Raw genomic sequence first — 21116 nt, 5'->3', positions numbered from 1 at the left:
AAAGCTCCCGCGGCACGAGAGGGGGTGCTGGCTGGAGGGGGCCGTGCAGGGAGCCCAGCCCAGCGGAGTGGGAAGGGAGCCCAGTTCCTGGCTCCGCTGCGGCTGCAGTACGCATCAATCAATGTGCGGGGGTGTTCAAGTTAAAGAAGAGGCTGCTCTGCAGAAAGCAGTGCCTTGTACACACAGCAGCAGCCTGGCGGAGGGGAGCCATGCTGTAGACAGGGGTGCAGGAGCTCTCACCAAGGTAGGAACTGCCCGGCCGTGGAGAAGGCAAATAGATGGGATGCTTTCTGGCAGAGCAGGCTGCCTGGAGGGGCTGCGGGGGTCGGCTGGTCCTGTCTGCCTCCCTACAGACAGCTGCAGTGTCTGGCCCAGCACAGTGGAGTACTAGCCTGGATGCGATGCAGGTCTTGGAGCTTGGGTTGCGGGGGAGATGGTGGGCAATTTTCCTGCTGGGCACCAGTTTGGGGTAGTGTAGGTCTCTGCTTCCTGCCAGCCCTGCACAAGGAGGAGCTATATTCAGTCTCCTGGAGCTGGGGACAACCTACATTTCTGCCTGCCCCCCACCAGCAGGGGCAGTTTGTATGATTTTTTTTTTTTTTGGCTTTGCTCTAAGGCCCGCAGCAGAGCTGTGGGGCTGAGAGAGGACTTGCTCCCTGCAGACACAACTCTCTCAGCAGCCTAGTGTGGTGCAGAAAGCTGGACTTGCATCAAATGGGATTTGTTGTGGCATTTGCAAGTCTCCCACTCCCCCCAGTGCCAGGGGATGGGAGTTGTGAGACAGTTCAGTGCCGGTGCCAGGGGCTTGGGGACCTCTTTCCTCATTGTCCTTTTATATGTCTCTGGAGGATGTCCTGGACTCCTGGCTGGGGTGGTTAGACATGTTTTTGCTCAGTGCTCCTCAGCGGTGTTTCTAGGGTGGCTGCAAGGCAATGCTGCATGTTGCCTCCGCTCCTCGCCCTGCCCGTCCTCTCCCAGCTCAGCCCCTGCCCCAAGGCTGTAGCCTGTCTGCAGATCCGCATAGCAGTGCTGAGTGCTGGTGGCCTTGCAAACTGGTTGGTGCTGCTTGGAGGGCTGGCCCGTGGCTCTGGGAAGCTGCAGCTTGTTTCTGAGAGATCCGGAAAGCAACTTGACCCTCTGTGCATGGTCTCCTGCAGCCGCTGTCCATCCACATGTTCACCTGAGGGGCACTCCGCCAAGTCTGCTCGGTGTTGTAGCTGTGTCGTGCTCGGGACGTGTCCTGATCACAGCCACAGTGGTCTGTCCCGCGGTGTGGCTGGTAGGCTTTGCCAGCAGGAGCAACTGGGGCTCTCGGCAACTGCCACACATGATGGCAAGGGAAAAAGGGCACCATTTGGTTTTTGCACAGCGCTAAGCACCACTGTCGCACTAGAGCTTGTGGAGGCCTGCAGGGCTTGAATAATCTACCTTTTCCCATGCTTTGGGCTGGCAAGTTAGATAAGATGAATGTTCAGATTTTTAGTAGACTTTCCCAGCTTTGCAGGGACAGAGTGTGTGTGTGTGTGTGTGTGTGTGTGGTGCTTCAGAAATAGGGGGAAAACCTCCTGCCCCAACTAGGGAATGGGCAGGCATCCTCAGAGGAGAGTGAGGAGAAGAAAGGACAGCCTAAGAGCAAAGGGGGGAAGCTCAGCAAAGTGAAGAATCACCCTTAAAAACAAACTCAGAGAGGACTGAGTGAAGGTAGAAAGAGCAAGCAGGCTCAGGTAAAATGCTGTTGTGAGGAGGCAGGGAAGGAAAGGCTTTGGGAGGGAAACGGCTACATTGATGCAGAGCTGTGAATCTGCTGGGGGAAGTGTGGGGGCAGAGTGTCTGGGAAACCTGTGAATCCCGACAGGAGCTTGAAGGGGGTGAAGAGGAAAACGCCGTGGAAAATAAAAGCAGTGAGGAAGATACAGGGAGAAATTGTAGGTCTTGCAAGTTGGTCTGCCTATAGTCTTTTAAAGGCTTTCTTTATAGTTGCTGTTCTGACATGTCTGTTTTCAGTGGCTTAGAGCTCTGATCACCTCTGGCCATTTGACCTGAAATATGCCTGGCTGATTTTTTGTCAAGTTTCAGTGGAAGTGAGCCAGCTGTTTCTGAGAATGAGGTTTGGGGAAATAGCTGTTTTGTCTCCTTTAAGGGGGTGGAGTCCTCTGTGGGATAGTGGTGAGGACAGTTCTCTGTGTTGTGAAGTGGGGACGTTCATCTGGGATCTTGAATTGGTCAGGAACTGTAATTGGTCAAGTTGTGTAAGCTTTGAGAAATCTGAAATCACGTTCGGGTGGACTTGCTGGAGGCCAGACTCCATTTGTTCTTGCATGCTGTGTCCTGGGCCCGCACATGCTGAGGAGTCCTTCAGCGAGCACCTCTGTGACTGCTGCAAGCTGTTGTGGCCTTGAGCAGAGAGGAGATCAGGAACACGATCCCCACATCCTCCAGGTTTTGCCAGCTGATGCCCAGGCTGCTGCTTGCCTCAGCACAAGAGCTTGAAAGCAGAGGAGATCAGGCTAGGCGAGGTGGGGACTGCTGATAGCCAGAGAGATCCTGGAGCAGAGTATGGGAGAGCAGAGACTGGAACCAGCTAAGATGGTTCTGGGAGGGACCTTGCAAGTAAACAGCAGCTGGACCACGGAGAGGAAGACTGACTGAGGAGCTGGAGAGAGGTGTTGGTTTGAGAGAACTGGAAGAGGTCAGAGGCAGAAGGTTTAGGACCCAGAATGGCATGTTTCTGTCTTGAAGGAGGATCTGTGGTTCCAGAGGTGCTTGACAATGGAACCTGCTGGCAAAGCCTATGAGTCATCCCTCCTGCGTCACTGCCGAGTGCTGGCCTGCAGAGATGGTGGCAACCTGCTTCCTGTCATCAGTGACACTCTGGCCTCGGAGCAATGGACCTGAGAGATCCAGCCCTACTCACGATTGGTGGTGGGGCAGGAGCATGCTGCGGGGGGGGTGGCTGGGGGGTCAAGGTTTTGCTTCTCAAAAGAACCAAGAGGAAATACTGGAGTTAACCTTGTCTGTGCAAATTGGCTTTCATCTCCTTTTGAAATGGAAATCAATAGCCAGCCTTCAGATGGTCAGACAGTACTTGCTCTTTCTGGCCATACTCCTGCCGCATGTAGTCTCCAGGCTACGTTAGCTCTGGGGTGGGTCAGGCCTAGCTACTGGAGGGGCCGCTTTGGCCACCAGCTTCACTCAAGAGGAGAATAATGAGTGAGGCTGGGAACCAGGGAGAGAAATGGGACAGTCACATGGTAGGACTGTCAGCCCCGGAGAATTGGCTCTTCTCCTTGCTCTTGCTGTAGATAATATTTAGAAGCAAACAAAATGATTTGGGACAGCGTTTCCACTGGCCTCAATTGATTTAGTTGAAGCTGTGGCCTCAACCTCTTCTAGCAGTTTGTGATGGCAAAAGTATCACTTAAGCTGTTCCCTTTGCAGCTTGCTGGCACCTGTGTCCTTTCTTGCTCCCGTTGCTCCCCATATTGGGCATCTACTGTGCAGAGGTCCTGAGCTCTCCCGTAAGATAAGATGGCAGGAGCTGAGCCTTGCATCTGAAAAGTGCTGTGTAATGCTAACTGCTCTACACAACCAGGTTCTTACTATCTTAAAGTGGGTTTTCCATCTTTGAAATGGGGATAATTCCTGCTTAAGTCACAGAGACCTCTGGTAATAAACACCTGTTTTGAAGCTCCTGGATGCTGCAGAAAAGTCCATGGGGAAATGAACCAGTCAAGCTTCTTGGGAGGGAAAAAGGGGGCTGGCATCACTTGTTACCAATAAGCCTGAAGCATAAGTGCTGTTCATCTGTGTGGAGTGAGGCAAGAAGGATGGGGAAGGCAGACTGGTGATGGTGTAGTGGGAATCCATGTCATACTGTGGCAGCAGGAAGGGGCTGAAGGCAGGCTGCACATGCTGCCTCGATTCAGGCAATCCTCAGATCTGTAGCTGTGAATTTTGAAGGTGCCCCCAGCACATTGAGCAACCCTTGCTGTGGGTTGAAGCCCCGTGCCCAGGGTGGACCCTGGGTCCTGTGGCATCCCTGAGCTCTGTCTGCAGCCCAGCTCGACGGAGGGAGCGGTCTGTGCAATGGCATTAACACTGTCTCGGAGGCCTTCTCCCATGGGTGAGCCTCAGATGGCCAGGGGCTGAGCTTGTGCAGAGGGGTGCTCCTCTCAGATGGATTAGAGTGCAAATGAAATGCCTTCCCAGTAAGCAGGAGCTGCTGCGAGTGGTCCCATCTCTGCGCTTGTGGCCGCCTCTGCTCAGCTCAGCTGTGGGCAGGAGGAGGAGGATGGAAAGCGAGCCCTTGAGCTCTCTGTGGTGCTGCTGCCTGTTGGATGTGGCATGAACACCACGATGGGTGCTGAATGCAGCCGTTGTGGCCGTGCCAATGCGGGGCCCTTGCTGTGCTTGCCACCACTTGTGCTGTCAGCAGCAGGGCCAGCGTGCATCTGCGGGGCTCAGCTGGGGGTGAGCACCGTGACACCTGGGCTGCAGGCTGCTGGCTCCATCCCTGCCCCCCTTGAAGGCTAAGCAAGTGTCTCGCCTTCCCCTCCTCCCTAATGCTGGGTTTACAGCCTTTGCAGCTCCACTAGCCTGCTACAGCTGAGACTGGTGCCTTCCCTTTCCAGCGCTGCTCCACCAGCTGAGGTGTGGTAGAGAGGAGGGTCTGAAGGAGGAAACCTTCATCGTGAGGGACGGGGAGGCTTCCCTACCATTCCTGCCTTTTTGCCCTTGTGCCTGTTCAGTTCCAGCTCTCCCAGGCACACTGTACGCAGGCTGTACTCTGCCGGGGTGCAGCGGGGGTGATCCCAGGCAGGGCTGGGGTGATCCCAGGCACCGCAGGGGCTGCCCTGGGGCCCAGCTGTTCTGCAGAGCAGCAGCCTGGAGGCTGCTCTGGTTCAGGCTGGTGAAACCCAGCACAGCCCCACATGCAGAGAAAACAGTGAATCTCCGTGAATCTCCAGATGCTGCTGCTGGAGTTGCCTCAGAAGAGCTTAGGAAATTGTTAGAGAGTTCTGAATTGCAGGGACAGACATACTAGCTGTGACACTTCCAGTGAAAATCTCTTTCTCCCAACCTGCCACAGTCTTGCTGTCTTCCTAGCAGATGAGCTGCAGCCTGTGCAAGGAGACCGCAGCTTCTTCAGGGTTTGCAGCCAGATGTGACTTCCTACGTGGGAGCGCAGAAAGGTTCTGCCATCTTCCTGGATGCTTTGAACTGACACGGCAGGAGCAGATGTCACGGGGAGCGGAGGGCTCGACAGGCCACTGCTGTGACCCTGCTGGGACAGGGCCCATCTGTGCTCATGTTTCTGCTGTGCCTGCACTGAGTCTTGTCTCCCATGCCTCGGCGCTGGGACACAGGTGCTGGTGATGCCCGAGGAGCCTATAAGCACCAAAGTCCAACAAGGCAGGAGGCAGAGTGTAGAGGCGGGAATGTAGAGTCACTTGGGGGCCAGGTGAAAGTGAGGCAGAGACAGGGCTGGCAAAGGCAGTCAGCAGGAGAAGCTGGGCTGTGATCCAAGCAGTGAGATGGTCTCAGGGAGCTTGCCAGGCCCCTTTGCCGGGGCTCTGCCCTCATGCTGGCAGCATAGCCTGTGGGTTCAGCAACCCCAGCACTCCTGTGTTGGGCTCTCATTTGCTTAGGTGGCTCCTGCCTGTTTTAAAGCAGAAACCGTGCAGTCCCTGGAGCTTGTCCTGAAGCTGGACACCTAACACACTGACTTGGGGCTTGGATCATAGCAGAGTGGCTTTGGCTCAGGCCTGTGCCCCTTTCTGCTGTCATGTAGCCCCAAACCCTCTCCCTGGCTTCAGTATGGCTCTGAGCAAGCAGTGCTGCTGCTGTGAGGCTTGATGTGCAGAGAGCAGAGGTGATCCTGCAGTGTGGTGTGTGACCGTGCCTCTGCTTCTCCTCTGTTGGTCTCTGTGCAGGAGAACGTCTCATTTTAGGTCCCATTTTTGAGGCTGGATGTCCATCAGTACCCGCTGGTGCTCAGTGCAGGAATGCCAACCTCTCTGTGTTCCCCAGGCATGGGAGATGGTGGTTGGTACTGCAGTGGAGGTGGTGGGCAAGGGGATGGGGAATCCCAGGTTCACCACAGGTCTGGACCCAGCCACAGCTGCCCTGTGCCTCTGGTCTCCCCATTTGCCTCTCTTGCCCCTTCATTGCAAGGGACATCTCTGACTGCAGCTGTGTATGCAGAGCCCAGCGCAGAGGGGCTGTGCTGGCAGCCAGGGGCACCGTAATGCAGGCAAGAAAGAGGACTGCAAGAGAAGCACATCTCCTTTTTCCTCTAAGCCATCCTTCCTTTCCCCCAGCCTGAACTCAGCTCATTGTGTTGGGCCAGAGCTCCCAAACTGGGGTTTGCATCCCTTGCAAGACAGGCTCTGCCACCTGTGTTGCAGAGCTGCTGAGGAGTAGAGGGGCTGAGCTGGGCCTGGAGGGAGCTGATAAAAGCCAGACACTCATGGTTTATGAATGACGACAGGAGAGGCAGCAGGAAGGAGAAAGGGGGAGGGAGAGAGGGCTGGGATTTCGAAGGCCACGTTGGAGGCTGGGCATGGTGGTGGGGTCCGCAGGGAGTAGTACAGAAAGGGGGGCTCCTGTCTGTGCTGGGAGGCCGACTCCTGTTTGTGACGGGCGGATTGGGGAAGGGGGAGTTTCTTCCCTTGTGCCAGAGGTGAACGTCATCCCATCCTGCAGGCGCCAGTAGCTTCCTGTGATGAGGGAGCCAGCCTCCAGGCTTGGATCCAGACGAGGGGATGAGGCCTAAGAGTATGTGGGAAAGGGGCTGGGAGCAGAGGGACCTGCCAGAGATTCCCCTTCCTGCAAGTATTTCTATCTTTCCTCCAACCTTTCCTGCTGGGACTCCCCCCTTGCACATGCCCCTGGGCAGGGGGAGGGAGGAGACGGCTAGCAACGAGATTCTGTAGTCTGCCTCCACGGCTCCTTGCCCGTGGTCTCCTTTTCCAGTTGTGCTGCTTCAGGCTGCCTTTGTCTGTGGGAGCTGGTGAGGCCTGCCTGGTGCAGGGGGACACTGCTCTGTGCAGGGATAGGGGGAAGCGCTGCATGTCTCTGGAGATGTGCATGCAGGGAGGCGCCACCAGATTTGGGGCAGTTGCTGCTGCAGCTTTTGCACCTTGCAAGCTTCCTGCTGTGTGGGAGAGGCCCTGGCTGGGAGTGCCATTGAATGCCTGCTTGGCCTGGTATCCCAGCATGCAAGTCTGGAACAAATTCTTTTCCCATTACCGGAGGATTTGAATCAGAGATTAATCTGCTAAAGTAGGGCTAGCTGGAAGAGTTGCAATGAAGTCCTAGTCTCCCATCTTTGAAAAAATACCCATCCAATCACACCTATAAGGTCTCCTAGGGAATCGATGTTCTGTTTTGCAGGGAAAGGGGCTTGGAAGAAAGTTTTGAAACTTCAAGTGAAAAATTCAGTGTGTTTTTGGTTCAAAGTGACTATTTTCATTTAGAGATTTCATGTTAATTAGAAAATGCACGCACTGAGATCAAAATTGAAGTTCTTCGAAATGATACACAGATTTGAATGAGGAAAGTGTAACTGTTTCAGTTTAAAGCTGAAACATAGCAACCCTCCATCCTGTTTCCTTAGTGGAAAAAATACTGATGACATTCAAAATCTTCTCATGACCCTTGCCAAGCATGTGGATCTGCTATAAGAGAGACTGAGCTGATGTTCCTCAAAAGATAGTAGCAGGTCATCCTGCCTGTCCTGGGAGCAGGCATCTGCAGCACTGGGGGAGAGCTTGTCCTTTGCTGCCCTGGAGGGGAGATGCCAGAGGGCGGCCGCACTAAGCATCCAAAGAAGGAGGGAGATGAAAAACCATGTCTTCCTGTTTGAACAAAATCCCTCTGCCGTGACCTCAGCAGTCTCCTCCATATCCCCGTGTGTCTCCATTTTAAAGACTGTTCTCTCAGGAGCCAGACTGGTTATTGCACATATCTGTGTCTGACATTAGGTGCAGGGACATTTGCAGAAGAGAATAAGGACAGCCTTCTGAGCTAAAATAGGCGTGGTACATGGGGGTAGCTGGAGAGGCAGAGGAGGGATGGGAGAGCATGGATGGCCTCTTCAGGCAGGGCATTTCTGCATGTGCATGATGCGGGAAGGTGCTGTCATGGAGGAGATGCAGTTGCTGAGGTCTTGCGAAGCTTTACCTCACAGAAAATGAAGTGTTTGAGCTGCTGTGTGGTTCCAAGGAGATGAACACTGAGAGTCATTTTCCTTGAATTTGCTTCCATTTGAAGAAAGGCTTGTGAACCAAATTTTACAGTTTTCTGGGTATGACTTCAGATCTTACCTTTGTGCTGAGGACACCTGAAGGCAGAGGTGGGACATGAGGTGTGGGACATTCTGCCCTTGCTGGTGCTCCTTAGGTCTGACATACAGGCATGCTCCTGGGGCCTCCCTGGAGGTCCTATCCTGCCTGGCTCTGCCTGTGCCCTTTCTCCCTGTCTGCAGCCTGCCCATGCCTTCCTAAAGCTCAGGCCCTTGCTGAGCCCCTTTTCTCCCCACTCCCTGGCCCTGCTTTTGCAACAACTCCACTTGTAGCATGCGTACTCCTACCCCTGCTCTGCTCTTCTAGCCCAGATCGTCTCTGAATTCAGGCTGATGGGTGCTGCATTATTGCACATGGGCATGGTTCAGGGCAAGCGAGCTCAGAAGCAGCCTTGGACCACACCAGGCATTTCCTTGCACCTCCACTGCCGAAGACCCTGCGCACAGGTTGAGTTGGATTGTAGAGTCAGTAGTTATGGCTCAAAGCTGACAGAGAAATCTTTGTAAAGAAAAAGCAGTCTATTTCTGACTGACTTAGGACCAGAGGCACAGTTCTGACCAGGCTCTTCCTCTCTCCCACCTGCTGAACAACACTTGGGAGTTGCGGGGAGGCTGCCAGTGGGGGGATGTAATGTCACCATGCAACTTGTCCAGCCCCAGGGCAGGCAGCTCCTTGGAGGCTTGGCCCTGTCTTGATGCTGAGCTGCCCTGCAAACCTCACCCCCTTCTGCATCAGCGTGGGGAAGTGCCACTGGTGGCTGGGGTAAAAACCTAGAGTTTGACTGACAGCCCTTGTTCCCTGGCAATGAACCTGTGAGGAGGTGAGTCCTGGGAGAAGCAGGCTTCTGGCCCACACAGCCAGGGGACATGGGTCGTGATTTCAGAAATGAAGATCAGAAGTATCCCATGTGAGGTTTGATGCTCCAAAGTGCAGGTCCCCCCCGCCCTCCATTTGCTGTTATAAGCACTTGCTCAATGCTGCTCATGTGGCTGTGATGCGGGAAGGGTAGGCGACGTGACTGTGGGCAGCGTGCTGTCAGCTGAGCCAGCTCTTCCATCTTCCAGCAGCAGCGATAGCCCTCCAAGTGCTCCCTGTCCCTGGCTGGTCATTGAGAGCCTGGGAATCCTTCCTGCCTGTTGCTCAGTGCAAATGCACTTTGCAGCTACTGTCTGCTGATGCTTCAGGGCTGGCACACGGCCCAAAGAGCCCAGCAGCGGGGAGCTGGGGGTGTGTGACCAGCCCTGTGTGACCAATGGGTGACAAGTGCAGAGGGTGCTCGATGTCTCGTGTATGTGGTGGCTTATTCCCGGGGACTCCCCTGCCAGTCCCACTGCTGCTTTTGCAGATCAGCAGGGCTGGATGTGCCAAGAGCCAGGGGTGTCATGTGGGCTGTGTAGCTTCGTGACTGCTGCGGGGAGTGCACCCTGCGTCCATCGTTCAGGCAGCCTTGAGCCGTGCACTCCGATCGTCTGTACATGAGGCGAGCAGAGGGGCTGTCTCACTGGCCGGCGTCTTGTTTTGCTGTCAGCAGTGCTGGCCACTTCCCTGGTTAAGGATTATTGGTGGCATTGGCAGGAACAAAGACCAGGGCTCCGTGCCTCAGTTTCTCCGCTTCCAACTCCATACGGTAAGGCTTGGCTAGAGGCATCTGCACCAGCAGCTTTGCTCTCTTAATTTGCTCTTGGCTGCATTCAGTAAAGCTGCAGAGTGCTTTTGTGGGGTAGATGACACTGTAATGCAAATGAGAGAATGTGTATAGAGGACAAGGACAACATAAAGGTTTCAGAAATGGGTTTTTTACTGAGCACCCCAAGCCAGGGTCAGTAGGCTCTGAAATTGTATCTCCCTTCCCTACTCCTCGCTGGTGGTTTTGTTTTGGCGTCTTGCGTGAGAGAGATGGTGAGACTGCTCTGGCAGAGGCAGTTGTGGTAGAGGCAGGTTTTTTGCTGTCTTTGCCTGTCACACAGGGTCTGGGCTGCGAGGCCGTGGGAACCCAGCTCGCTTCCTCTAGTGGGAATTCCAGAGGGGAAAAAACAACCATCCCGGATGCAATGTATAGAGTCATCAATGTTTGCAAATTCCTTTGATAATGCAGCCCTTTTACCTGACTCACAGCTTGATCTTTTCTCCCAGAAAAATCCCTCCCATTTGTAAAAATTCTTCTAAAGATACCAAAGACCCCAGTGATGGGGAACAGGCTGGGCATGGCCAAGCCTTCTCTTCTGCCTGGCAGTGATGGGGTCGTGGGGGTGAGCCCTACTCTCTGATCACGTTGCTGTGCCCAGCTCCCCTCCATAGCTGTTTTTCTTCAGTGGCACTTTTGTGCATCCTTCCTGTCTCAGGGACCTTCAGGTCCTCAGAGCCTCTGAATTAAATATAATTCTGTTCAAAAGGCAGTGGCCCTGTATGGGGTGTGGGCTGCCCCCAAAGGGCTCTTGCATGCAGGTTTTTGTTAGCTCAGTGTTTGAAACTGGAGAGTCCCTGCTCCTTCGTTGCACCAAGTACAGAGGATTAGCCGCAGCTGGTGCGGACAGCGTGCACGCTTGTGTGTCGTGGCGGGGGCAGCTCGGTGCCCCAGCGCTGAGGGGTTCCGCGGGTGCTGGCACAGGGCAGGGATAGTTTTCCATCCTGGCTGTGGGTCAGGTGGAGCCCCGTGTGTGGGCTCTGGGAGCAGGAGAGGTCCTGCTGTCTTTGTGCTCTAACCTGCTAATCCCCCTCTTTCGGCGCAGCCATGGTCACCACCTTGCTGGGTCCCTGTGACACCGGGACACATGGGGACATGCTGGGCCTGCCAGCTGTAAGCTAGCCTCAGTGGGCAGGGAGCATACGCTTTCAGACTTGGTTGTTGTGTGGGCTCTACTTCTCTGGCTCAACTGAGCATGAAATTCTGGCATCCCACATTGCTTGTCAGCCTGAAACAGAGGCTTCCAGCATTTCAGTTGGAGCGTTCTTCCCGCAGCCCTCGGGGGAGACCTGTCCGTTGTCCCTACTGCTGGCCCTTTGCATAGCAGCAGCCTGCCACATGCGAGAAACAGCATGAGCTGGGTGGCCGGCAGTGCTGTTCGGTGGGGATCAGCCAGGGACCCCCAGTGGGTTTGTGCATGCAGCAAAGGGCTCCCGGGCCTCCGTCTTCCTGACTTGCATTTTTCATCCCTGTGTGCACCGGTCCCTTGAGCTCGGAGGAGGCTGGGATGAAGGCTGGACTGGTTGTTCATCTTCTCTGTCTCTCTCTCATTCCTGTGCCAGGGCAGACTAAGTAGTGGTCATGACGACGGAGACAGGCCCCGATTCGGATGTGAAGAATGCACAGGAGGAGGCCCCACAGCAGCAGCTGGAGGCAGCCGCCCCTGGCCCCACCACCATGGCTGCCAGCCCCGGACCTGTGGCCAACAGCCGGGAGGCTGAGGCCAACGAGAAGCCTGTGGCCCAGCCTGACTCCCAAAATGCAGAGCCGGTGAGTAGGCAATGGCCAGGAGCTGTAGGACAGAGGAGGAAAAGACTGTGGGTCTGGATGACCATCATGAGGAGAATCCCTCTGGTGCCCAGGGGACAGTATCCCCTGCCCAGAAGCCTTTGGTGGCCAGTCCCAACAGCACCAGGGAGCAGAGCTGGTGGCAGGCCCTTTCCCACACTAGCCCAGTCTTCACAGAACAGAGCAGAGCAGAGCAGAGCAGAGGAGCCTGGGCAGTGGCAAGAGAGAGTCTGGCACTGGCTCCCCAAGTGTTGTTGCCCCAAACCTGGCAGTTGCCTGGTTCCAGCACTAAATTCATCCACAAAAAACTGCTGCCTGCAGAGAGATAAGGTGGGCATGCTGGGCCCGGGCGGGCCCCTGGCCACTATGTGCCAGGCCCTGTGCATGAAGATACGGCTTTCTCTGGAGCCATCCTCCGTGTCTTGGTTCTGCAGCCTCTTGTCCTTCCTCGGAAATGGCACACACCCTCCCCTCCCAGGGAGCGGGGAGCAGGGCTGTCAAGCCGTGGGGCCTGCAAGCAGAGTACAGGGAGCTGAATGGTCCCTTTCCCCCAAATCCGCCTGCTGCGATTCCTGTGACGAGCTGTGGGTTCATACATACAGGCCCTGCATGCGCGCAAGAGAACTACAGGGTACAGCAGATGGAGGTGATGTGCCATGACCGTGTGCACCAATGCTCCCTCTTGCTGCATCCTTGCTCCCGCGCAGTTGTTGCGGGGAGTCCTGTGCTGTCCCACACTTTAGGCTCTACAACAACCCCCAGGAGCACTTTCAAGAGACTAGCACCATAAGAGCACTGCTGTGGATAAGCTCTGCCAGCTGTTCCTTTAGCCTGGCTACCTCCCAACTCACTGTGCAAGTCTTTACAAAGTGGTGGCACTTTGTGAGCAGGAGGACCGGTAAAAGAAAGAGTACTGGAGCCCAAAGGCTAATGCCCTAATTATACTAGAAATGGCACTGCCACGGTATCCAAACTAAGGGAGGGAGAAGGAAGCAGGTAGCCAAATGTCTCAGAAACCAACAGTCCCTGGCAGAAATGGGAGCAGCTGCTTTACCCCAAGATTGACATTGCCAGGCTGGACCAGCCAGCAAAGCAGAGGAGACAGCTCCATCCTGCTAAGGGAATGCAATGACGTCTTGTCCCTGCTTCCTGAACAAGACAGTTTAGCATGGTGGTCTCAGGTGCTGAATTGACACTAAGCTCATGAGTGTCATTTTTTCAGAGTCACTTCTCTGACCCTGACTGTCTGCTAAAGGCAGAATTGGCTGTAGATAGTGTGGTGACTTCTCCAGACCACAGAATCTCTTGTCCCTTCCTGCTTTGGCATGTTGCAGTGATGTTGAGCGCTCACAGACTGGGCATGCCACCACGGCCTCTTGGTCTCCTGCATTCCCGACTTCAAGCAACCAAGGAGAGGGCTTCTCATGTCAACTCCATAGGGGCTATGCTTGCATGGCCTATGTGAAAGAACCCAGAAAGCTGGACCTGTAGCCCTTCTCCCTTTCCCATGTCCCTGAGGGGCAGAAGGAGGGGATTGTTTTCTGCCGTCAGCCATTGGGAGCTCATGACTCTGCTTGGCTGCCCTTGTCCCCCTGCCTGTCCTCAGGGCTTTCCCCCAGCCCCCATCCTGGCAGTGGGTGCAGGGTAACACTGTGTGCCTCTTGCCCTCCAGGGCACAGAAATGGAGGAGAAGGATTACAGCGAAACGGATGGTCTCTCTGATAAAACAACACCCAGCAAGACCCAGAAATCACCCCAGAAAATCACCAAGAAAGTCAAGAGTGCCCTCTGCAGAGTGACCCTGCTCGATGCCTCCGAGTATGAGTGCGAAGTGGAGGTAAGTCCCAGGTTAGGGCCCTCAGAGATGCTCAGCCTTTTCTCTCCCAGGGGGCCAAGGGCTACTGTCCCCTTTGGCATCCTTCATCATCAGGACATCACTGGGAAGGCTCGGTGCTTTGGGCCAAAGAAGAGGCTTTGGCCAGCTCATCTGGAGGACGCAGAGTCCCCAGGCTCCTCAGTGTGACAGTCTGGCTACGGCTGGGTCTGCAGCAGCCCTGCTGGGTTCCTTCTTAGGGCACATAGTTCCTGCTCTGCTCAGGTGTGAATGCGGTCTGGGAGGTGCTGGGGAGAGGTTCCCTGCCATGCCCTGTGCCGCCTTGCTCCAGCTGCGAGTTCGTAGGGCTGTGGAGGAGCAGGCTCACAGGAGAAGGGGTGCCAAAGGTGCACTTGCACGCCTGCATGCATGCATTCAGATTGCTCTGTGCAGAAGCTTCAGGATATGTTGGAGCCAAGTCTCGGCCCGGGGATCCTTCCAAGCCCCAGGCAAGAGGAGTTATGCTGGCTTCCAGCAAGTACTGACATGTCAGGGCTCCTCCAAGGAAAGTTTTCTATATAGAGAAATAATTCTAATCTAATATAGAGAAAATGATTCTCCATTTGCAAGCTTCATCCACAGAAATGGCCATTTAAGTTGAACTTTTCAGAAAAAAAATCTAGGAAGACAGACCTTAGCAGGGAATTTCAGCCTAGACTACCTGTGGAAAAAGCATTTAAAAAGCGGGAGCTTTATAGGTGGAGGATAGAGCTCTGCCTAAAAATATGTGCATGACACATGTCTATATATGCCAGTGTATCTGTTGACACCCCAAGAGCACAGCATGTTTGCTGTCCTGTGTGCCAAGGCAAAAGATGTGTGTGCATGTGTTTGCGCGAAGAGGCCAACATGCACAGATCGACTCAGCTCACGCAGCCAGGGACAGGCACAGACGTGTTTATGTGCATACACACACAGATCCACATGCATTTTGGCAGTGTTACAAACTGCACCTCACTCCAGCCTCTCTGTTTTCATCTTCCAGTCCTGGTTGTCCCTCCCCATAAAACTGGCTAGCCAGGGACCATTTGGTGAGGTGTATCAGCATCTGCAAGCAACGTGCTCGTGTGCATGTGTATTTGTGTGTAAACAACGACGATATACGTGTGCGTAACAGTAGATGCATCCTCGTGTGCGCACGTGGTGCAGTGGGCCCAGAAGGATGGTCTGACACATGGCACTCTGCGCGTAGGCTGCCTGCTATTTGTGTAGTAGTGTGAGTGTCTAGCGGGGGTGTGCACAGGCAAGCGTGGAGCGGGGGTGTGCGTGAGCAAGCCGATTTCCCCAGCATCGCGGGGCAGGGAGCAAGGGGACCAGCTGGCTGCGTGACATCGCCATGGCATTGCGAAGCAGCTCTGGCGCCTGCCTGGGAATGGCACTTGCCAGTGGCCTTGTTCACACTAGGAGCTTGCTGCAGTGCTTGTTCAACTGCTGTCTGTGTGGTGACCGCTCTTTTAGCTCATTGTCCCTCATAGAACAGGTCTGGGGAAAGCAAGGATTAATTCAAGGCTAGATTTTGGGCTAGTCTCTGATGAAAGAGGATGGAGGGATGGCTCTGTGACCCAGGTAAGGTGAGAGAGCCAGCTAGGATGAGAGGAGTGTTTGCTGGGAATGCCCATTTCTGCCCCAGCACTTGTCGCTATCTCCTGCCTGCAGACTCAGGAAGACAGCACCTCTCTGACCTGTGTCATGTTGTTAGTGGGAGGGACATCTTTCCAGTTAGGAGGACTAGGAACTTTGCTTAAAAAAAGCAAAAGCTGAGACTCTTCATAAATAGAAATCCTAGTGCCTTTGTCAGGGAGACCTTTGCACTCGTCACTGGTGACTAGGTGAATGGATTTTTCTTTCCCAGTGGGAGTAGCAGTGGCTCAGAAGCTGGCTGCGTAGAGCAGACCTGGATCTGTATGCAGGTCCTGGCTCTCAGAGGTCTCGGCTGCATAGGGTTAATGAACATAAGAAACGTGGCTGCATGCTTTCCATGGCTGCATGGGAATAGTGAGTGCCTCAAGGCAGCTGGCAGTCGGGGGGTCTGGCCCCTGGATCACCATACTGGAAGCAGGTCCTTTGATCTCAGTGCTCCCGCAGCCCTAACTGTCACTTTAACAGTGAAATTTGTCACAGAGAGCTTTAGTGACTGTGGAAAGATGGATAGTCACAAAGATGAAAGCCCTCTCAAACAATAAATGGAGCACATCACTATAGTGACTGAAATGAGCTCACGAAGCTAGAAAGACCAACCTCCCTAAGCCCTGACATAGCGTGTGGTTTTGTCATCCTTCCCCCAAATCTCCCATTAATATTAGCCTCGCAAAACCTGCATGCAAACCAAAATGTGTGTTGTAGAATCACTGGCTGCTTCATTAGCAGAACAATACTCCTCATAAAGCTTAGGAAAAGCAGTGCATTACTGTCCTGGCTCCTGTTGAGCTTTGTTTCTAGTCTGGTTTTGTTTCCAGTGCATGAGGTTGGCAGCGAACTGGGATGTGTAGAGCTGTAGTCACAGTAAAGTCAAGCTTTCCATTGCTGCAATGCAAAGGATGAGGGTTGATTCAACTAACAAGGAGCTTCTGCATTGTAAAAAAGTCTTTTGGGGTGTGAGGGAGAGAAGAAGGAATTCTTTTGCGAAGAAAGGCTTCTGCTGAAGTTCTTTCTTTCCCTTGGGCCTGATGGAAAGAGTTTTTGCCTTATCTGAATAACGGGGATGTTAATGCTTAATTCTGGAAAAAAAAAAAAAAAAAAAAGCCAAAAAGGAGAGTGAAAACATTCAATATGAGACCCCTAATACATCACATGTGGTGTGTAGAACCCCTGTCTTCAAATCTTGGTTCAGCAAGAAAAAGAAGAAGATCCAGAAATGGTGATTGGAACTGCTGATTTCCAGATGAGGAACAGCTTAGAAGTGAGCTCTCTGAGGTAGTGAGTGCCAAAGTCATACAGATTTCTGTGGGAGAGTGGCGCCCTGGACCTCAGTGGGCAGGGGGCTTGGTAAAGGTACTTGTGAAACAGGATGCTTCAGAGAAGGGAGATCAGGAGCTCCCAGTCTGAAAGTACATGGACTAGCAGGCTGTAAATATGGCAGAAACAAATGGGCGTGTCAGAGAAGTAATTCTTCCATCTCCATAAGCGATCTCTTGGACTCAGTGCCGCAAGTAATGAATGGCAGATGTACAGGAGAATTTTAAGGACCAGGTAATGAGAACATCCTCCGTCACGGTGCATGGCTCAGGCTCTTTTTGCCTCTCCTCTCTCCTGTCATGCTTCAGGAGCCAGCCAGCCCCTGCCACAGGGCATCAGGAGGGAGCTTGTCCTATAGGCAGTGTCATCTACCATGAGCTCTGGGGCATCTTTGTCTCAGCTCTCCAAAGTTACCTGGGGTTCCTGGACCCCTCTCTGGTTTGGTATCACCATTTCCTGAAGTGACATGGGGCCTGCAGCCTGCCATGTGCAAGTGTGTGCTATGGCGATGCTGCTTGCAGGCTGCGGGCAAGAGATGGCCTGAGTGTGTGGGGCTGAGCAGGCTCCCTGCGGCTCTGGGAGTGTGGGGTGCTGAGGGACTAGCATTCGGGATAGCAATTCCAGGAGCCAGCCGTGGTGGAGGAATGGCCCAGGCTGAGCTCTGCCTGAGAAAAAGGGTTGCTCTTGAAGGCAATTCTGCAGTTTTACAGCAGTGGCCTGGAGGGACAGTGCTGCCCTTAGCCAGGAGGGCCACAGTGGCTGCCCTCCCCCTGCAGTGCTCCCTACCTCCTCGGGCATGGTCCGAAAACATGGATGGGGCACTTGGGGGCAGGTGAGGGTGGAGGTTTCCTGGGCCCAGAGGCTGCTGCCTTGACCTGCCAGGTCTGAAGGAGCACGGATAAAGCCTGCTTATGGCCTGCCCCTGCTTTTCTCTTGCTTCCCTGCCTGTCTGTGTCTCCTGCAGAAGCATGCCCGAGGCCAAGTCCTCTTTGACATGGTGTGTGAGCACCTCAACCTCCTGGAGAAGGATTACTTTGGCCTTACCTTCTGCGACTCGGACAGCCAGAAGGTGAGCGTGAGAGGGCATCTCTCTGCAGGTTGCTCCCTCCCTAGCACTTGGCCCTTCGCTCCCTCCCTAATGTGACGTCTCCTTGTTTCAGAACTGGCTGGACCCCTCCAAAGAGATCAAGAAGCAGATCCGCAGTAAGTGGCCGGGGAGGGTTGTTCCTCCCCGAGTTTGGGACTCCCCACTGCCTGCTGGGCTCCCAGCCAGCTTGGTCCCAGCCACAGCTGGCAGCTTGGCTGAGCTCTCACTGCCATTTGCCCTGGTAACTTTGTGCCCTCAGTAGGTCCCAGATCCCTGGCTGATGTAGAGAAACAAGGGGCAGAGATACAGCCGGGAAGCCTGGCACTCTGAGGGGGCTGGGTATAGGATGCCTGGGAGATCATGGCTGCAAGCTGGGCCAACACAATGACTTAGCTGCTGTGATGGAAAGTCTTCCCTCTTTGCTCCTTCCCCCTCCTGTCCCTTGCCCCATCCCTGGTGTGCAGTCCTCCCCAGTCACACTGCTCTGTCTTCACTGGATTCTTAAGCTGATTTAAATTATAAATGTGGCAGATCAGCTTGTGGGAGGCTCTGGTGAGCTCCAGTGCTGAGGTGACATCAGCACCAGGAGCAGGGAATGGAGTGAGGATGGTGGCAAGAGCAGACCTCCCCTTTCCACTGCAGAGCCCACTCTGAGAGCATGGGCTGAGATAAGCCACCAGCACCTCTGATCCCAGGCTGCCGGCATCACTGGCTGTTGGAGAAAGGCTCCTCTGACATGTTCCCTCCCCACCTGCCCCAGAAGGGACCTGTGGCAACTACCCTGAGCACAGGGGTGTTATTGCCCATTCAGCTGCCCATTAGCACCTGGATGGTCCTGTCCACCTTCCCTCTTGCCCTTCTGACAGACAGGAGCCAGGCTCTGGGGCAAAGGGTGCAGGAGGGCCTTTGCTTGCGATGTTGTCTCATGGACCATGCACTGGGGTGGCAGGAAGAACATTGCCCACAGTGTCACCTTACTGGAACATGTGAGGCTTTTGCTGTGGCAGTGGGATTCTCTTCATGAAGGGAGTTGAGCCAAAGCTCCCAGGCTTGTCATGCTTTTCTCTCCCGAGCTGTTTGGGGAGTATTAACTAAATCATGCTGGCATTGGCTGGTTGAGTGTCCAGAACAGCTGGAAGCTGCACAGCCTCCCAGGGGTTAATCTTCCTTCTCCCTGCAGCTTTTGGAGTCCCTTTGTCCTGCCCTGTGTTGGCCTGGGGTGGACAAGGCCTAGCCGTGAGGCCCTTAGGATGTTCCTGTATGTCCATGAGCAGGACTGAAGGAGATGTCTGATGTCTGCTTGCACCCGGTACGGGCACTGCCCTTACCTCTCTCTTCCCCTTCGTAGGTGGGCCCTGGAACTTCGCCTTCACAGTTAAATTTTACCCTCCTGACCCTGCCCAGCTCACAGAGGACATTACGAGGTAAGGACAGTTCTGGGGAGCTCATCACACACTGCACAGGACCCACGTATGCCCACTGGGAAGGCTCACTGGGCAACTTCCCGGAGGGTCGTGTGGGAGCATGTGTTGGGGGTGTGGAGGGGCAGCACTAAACAAAGATGTCCACGTCGGCAGCCAGGGAAGATGGCCTGGGGGAGGATTTGCTGTCTGCCCTGCGTGCAGAGGGTAGGATAGGGGTGTATAAATCACATGCAGAGTGGTGGGTGAGCAAGTCTGATAAGGGGCTGAGAAGGCCACAGTGGGAGGTGAGAGGGGGCAGTCTCTGTGGGGAGCAGTGCGAGGTGGGGTGCCTTCTTTGTAACATCCCTCACCGGGGAGCTCCAGCCTGCACGGCGTGTCTGCATGGCTCTCTGGAAAGTGCATGTCTTCACCCACTCTTACCCTCTGACCCTTCTTCTTGCAGATACTACCTGTGCCTGCAGCTCCGTGCAGACATTATCACGGGGCGCCTGCCCTGCTCCTTCGTCACACATGCCCTGCTGGGCTCCTATGCTGTGCAAGCTGAGCTGGGGGACTATGATGCTGAGGAGCACGTGGGCAACTACGTCAGTGAGCTCCGCTTTGCCCCTAACCAGACTCGAGAGCTGGAGGAGCGCATCATGGAGCTGCACAAGACCTACCGGTGAGCCCCAGGAAGGGACAGGGCTGGCTGGGGCCAGCTCTTGGCAGCTGGCGGTGAGGGAAGGCAGCAGAGTACATCCCTTGGGGCTCCTGGTCACATTTTCGTCTTTCTCTGTCTCTCCACAGGGGCATGACCCCGGGTGAAGCAGAGATCCACTTCTTGGAGAATGCAAAGAAGCTCTCCATGTATGGGGTGGACCTGCACCATGCCAAGGTACTGGTGCTGTGGAGCTGGGGGAGGGCCATAGACAGGGGCTGGGCCCTGTCCTGCCGTGTCCTGGCACACTCCTCCCTGCCCAGCCCCTTCCCCCTGCAGTCACACCTCTCCTCTGCTTCCTCCTCCTCCTTCACTCCCATCCCACAGCTTGCTGGGGCTCTCAGTGTCCTGATGTCTAGGACTCCGGTAGTGTCTGTAGCTCCCACGCTGTTTTTTTACTGTCAGTACAGTAATGTGGAGAGGAGTTTAAACATGAGGCCCCTTTTGTGCAGCTCGAGTGCCCCATAAGCATAAGCACAAAAGCTGAGCAGTGCTATTCCTCTCTGCCAGCCAGTCCCATGTATCAGAACACCTAATGGGAGGGAATATGACACCATAATGTAAGGTGAACTCCAGACTGGACTGGTCCTTACTGGGCAGCTGAGCAGGCTCCACCTGTCTCTCTTCCCTCCTCCAGGATTCGGAGGGCATTGACATCATGCTGGGCGTCTGTGCCAACGGCCTTCTCATCTACAGGGACAGGCTAAGGATCAACCGCTTTGCCTGGCCCAAGATCCTCAAAATTTCCTACAAGAGAAGCAATTTCTACATCAAGATCCGCCCTGGTGAGGTGGGTGCCATGGGCTCAACGTGGCCCAAGGGCAGGGCAGGATACCTACTTTTCCTGTAGCAGGGTTGTACCTGATGGGGAGGTCTTGGCCTTGCTCCAGTCTCTGCCCTACCAGTTCCCGAGGTAATGGCCATGGCTAGCCAAGAAAGCACAACTCCTTTGGCAAATGGGGGTTGTCGGCAAGCATTTTCTTGTTGGGTCTCTCATTTTCTCACTGAAAAGGTGACTTTAGCTGGAGCACTTCAGCAGGCCTGACGGTACCCTGCACACCTCTCTCTAGGTTCCCTGGGCACTGTGACCGCTTTGGCAGTTGGATGTTGCTTAGGAAGGGGGTTTCAGAACAATTTTTGATATTTTTTTCTTTAATTTTCTGTTAACATTTTCCCTCTTAAATTTTATTCTTTTTACTTTTACATGCACTGATGGGAGAACACATTTCTCCCCACTTGTTTAGCAGAGGAGAGGAAAGCAAGGAAAGTACATCTAAAGTGGGGAGAGTAAATCTGTCTCAC

At 54.4% G+C, this 21116-nt stretch overlaps 1 protein-coding gene across 5 annotated transcripts in view; it reads left to right on the top strand.

The window, feature by feature from the left end:
* Positions 1 to 21116, top strand: part of EPB41L1 (erythrocyte membrane protein band 4.1 like 1) — a 95893-nt gene that overhangs the window by 45372 nt on the left and 29405 nt on the right. For 4 of the 5 annotated variants that reach the window (XM_064521375.1, XM_064521373.1, XM_064521376.1 and 1 more), the window contains exons 3-10: positions 11553 to 11760; positions 13451 to 13615; positions 17571 to 17675; positions 17767 to 17809; positions 19042 to 19117; positions 19560 to 19778; positions 19904 to 19991; positions 20452 to 20604. In XM_064521375.1, the coding sequence (XP_064377445.1) occupies positions 11572 to 11760; positions 13451 to 13615; positions 17571 to 17675; positions 17767 to 17809; positions 19042 to 19117; positions 19560 to 19778; positions 19904 to 19991; positions 20452 to 20604 (1038 nt within the window). In that variant the 5' untranslated portion in view covers positions 11553 to 11571. The remainder of the gene's footprint in view (positions 1 to 11552; positions 11761 to 13450; positions 13616 to 17570; positions 17676 to 17766; positions 17810 to 19041; positions 19118 to 19559; positions 19779 to 19903; positions 19992 to 20451; positions 20605 to 21116) is intronic. The other variant, XM_064521374.1, reaches the window with a different exon arrangement.

The sequence above is a fragment of the Dromaius novaehollandiae genome, chromosome 16 (assembly GCF_036370855.1).
Source record: "Dromaius novaehollandiae isolate bDroNov1 chromosome 16, bDroNov1.hap1, whole genome shotgun sequence".
Lineage (NCBI taxonomy): Eukaryota > Metazoa > Chordata > Aves > Casuariiformes > Dromaiidae > Dromaius > Dromaius novaehollandiae.
Note: the sequence above shows the minus strand (reverse complement) of the source record. Positions and strands in the feature narration are given on the sequence as shown.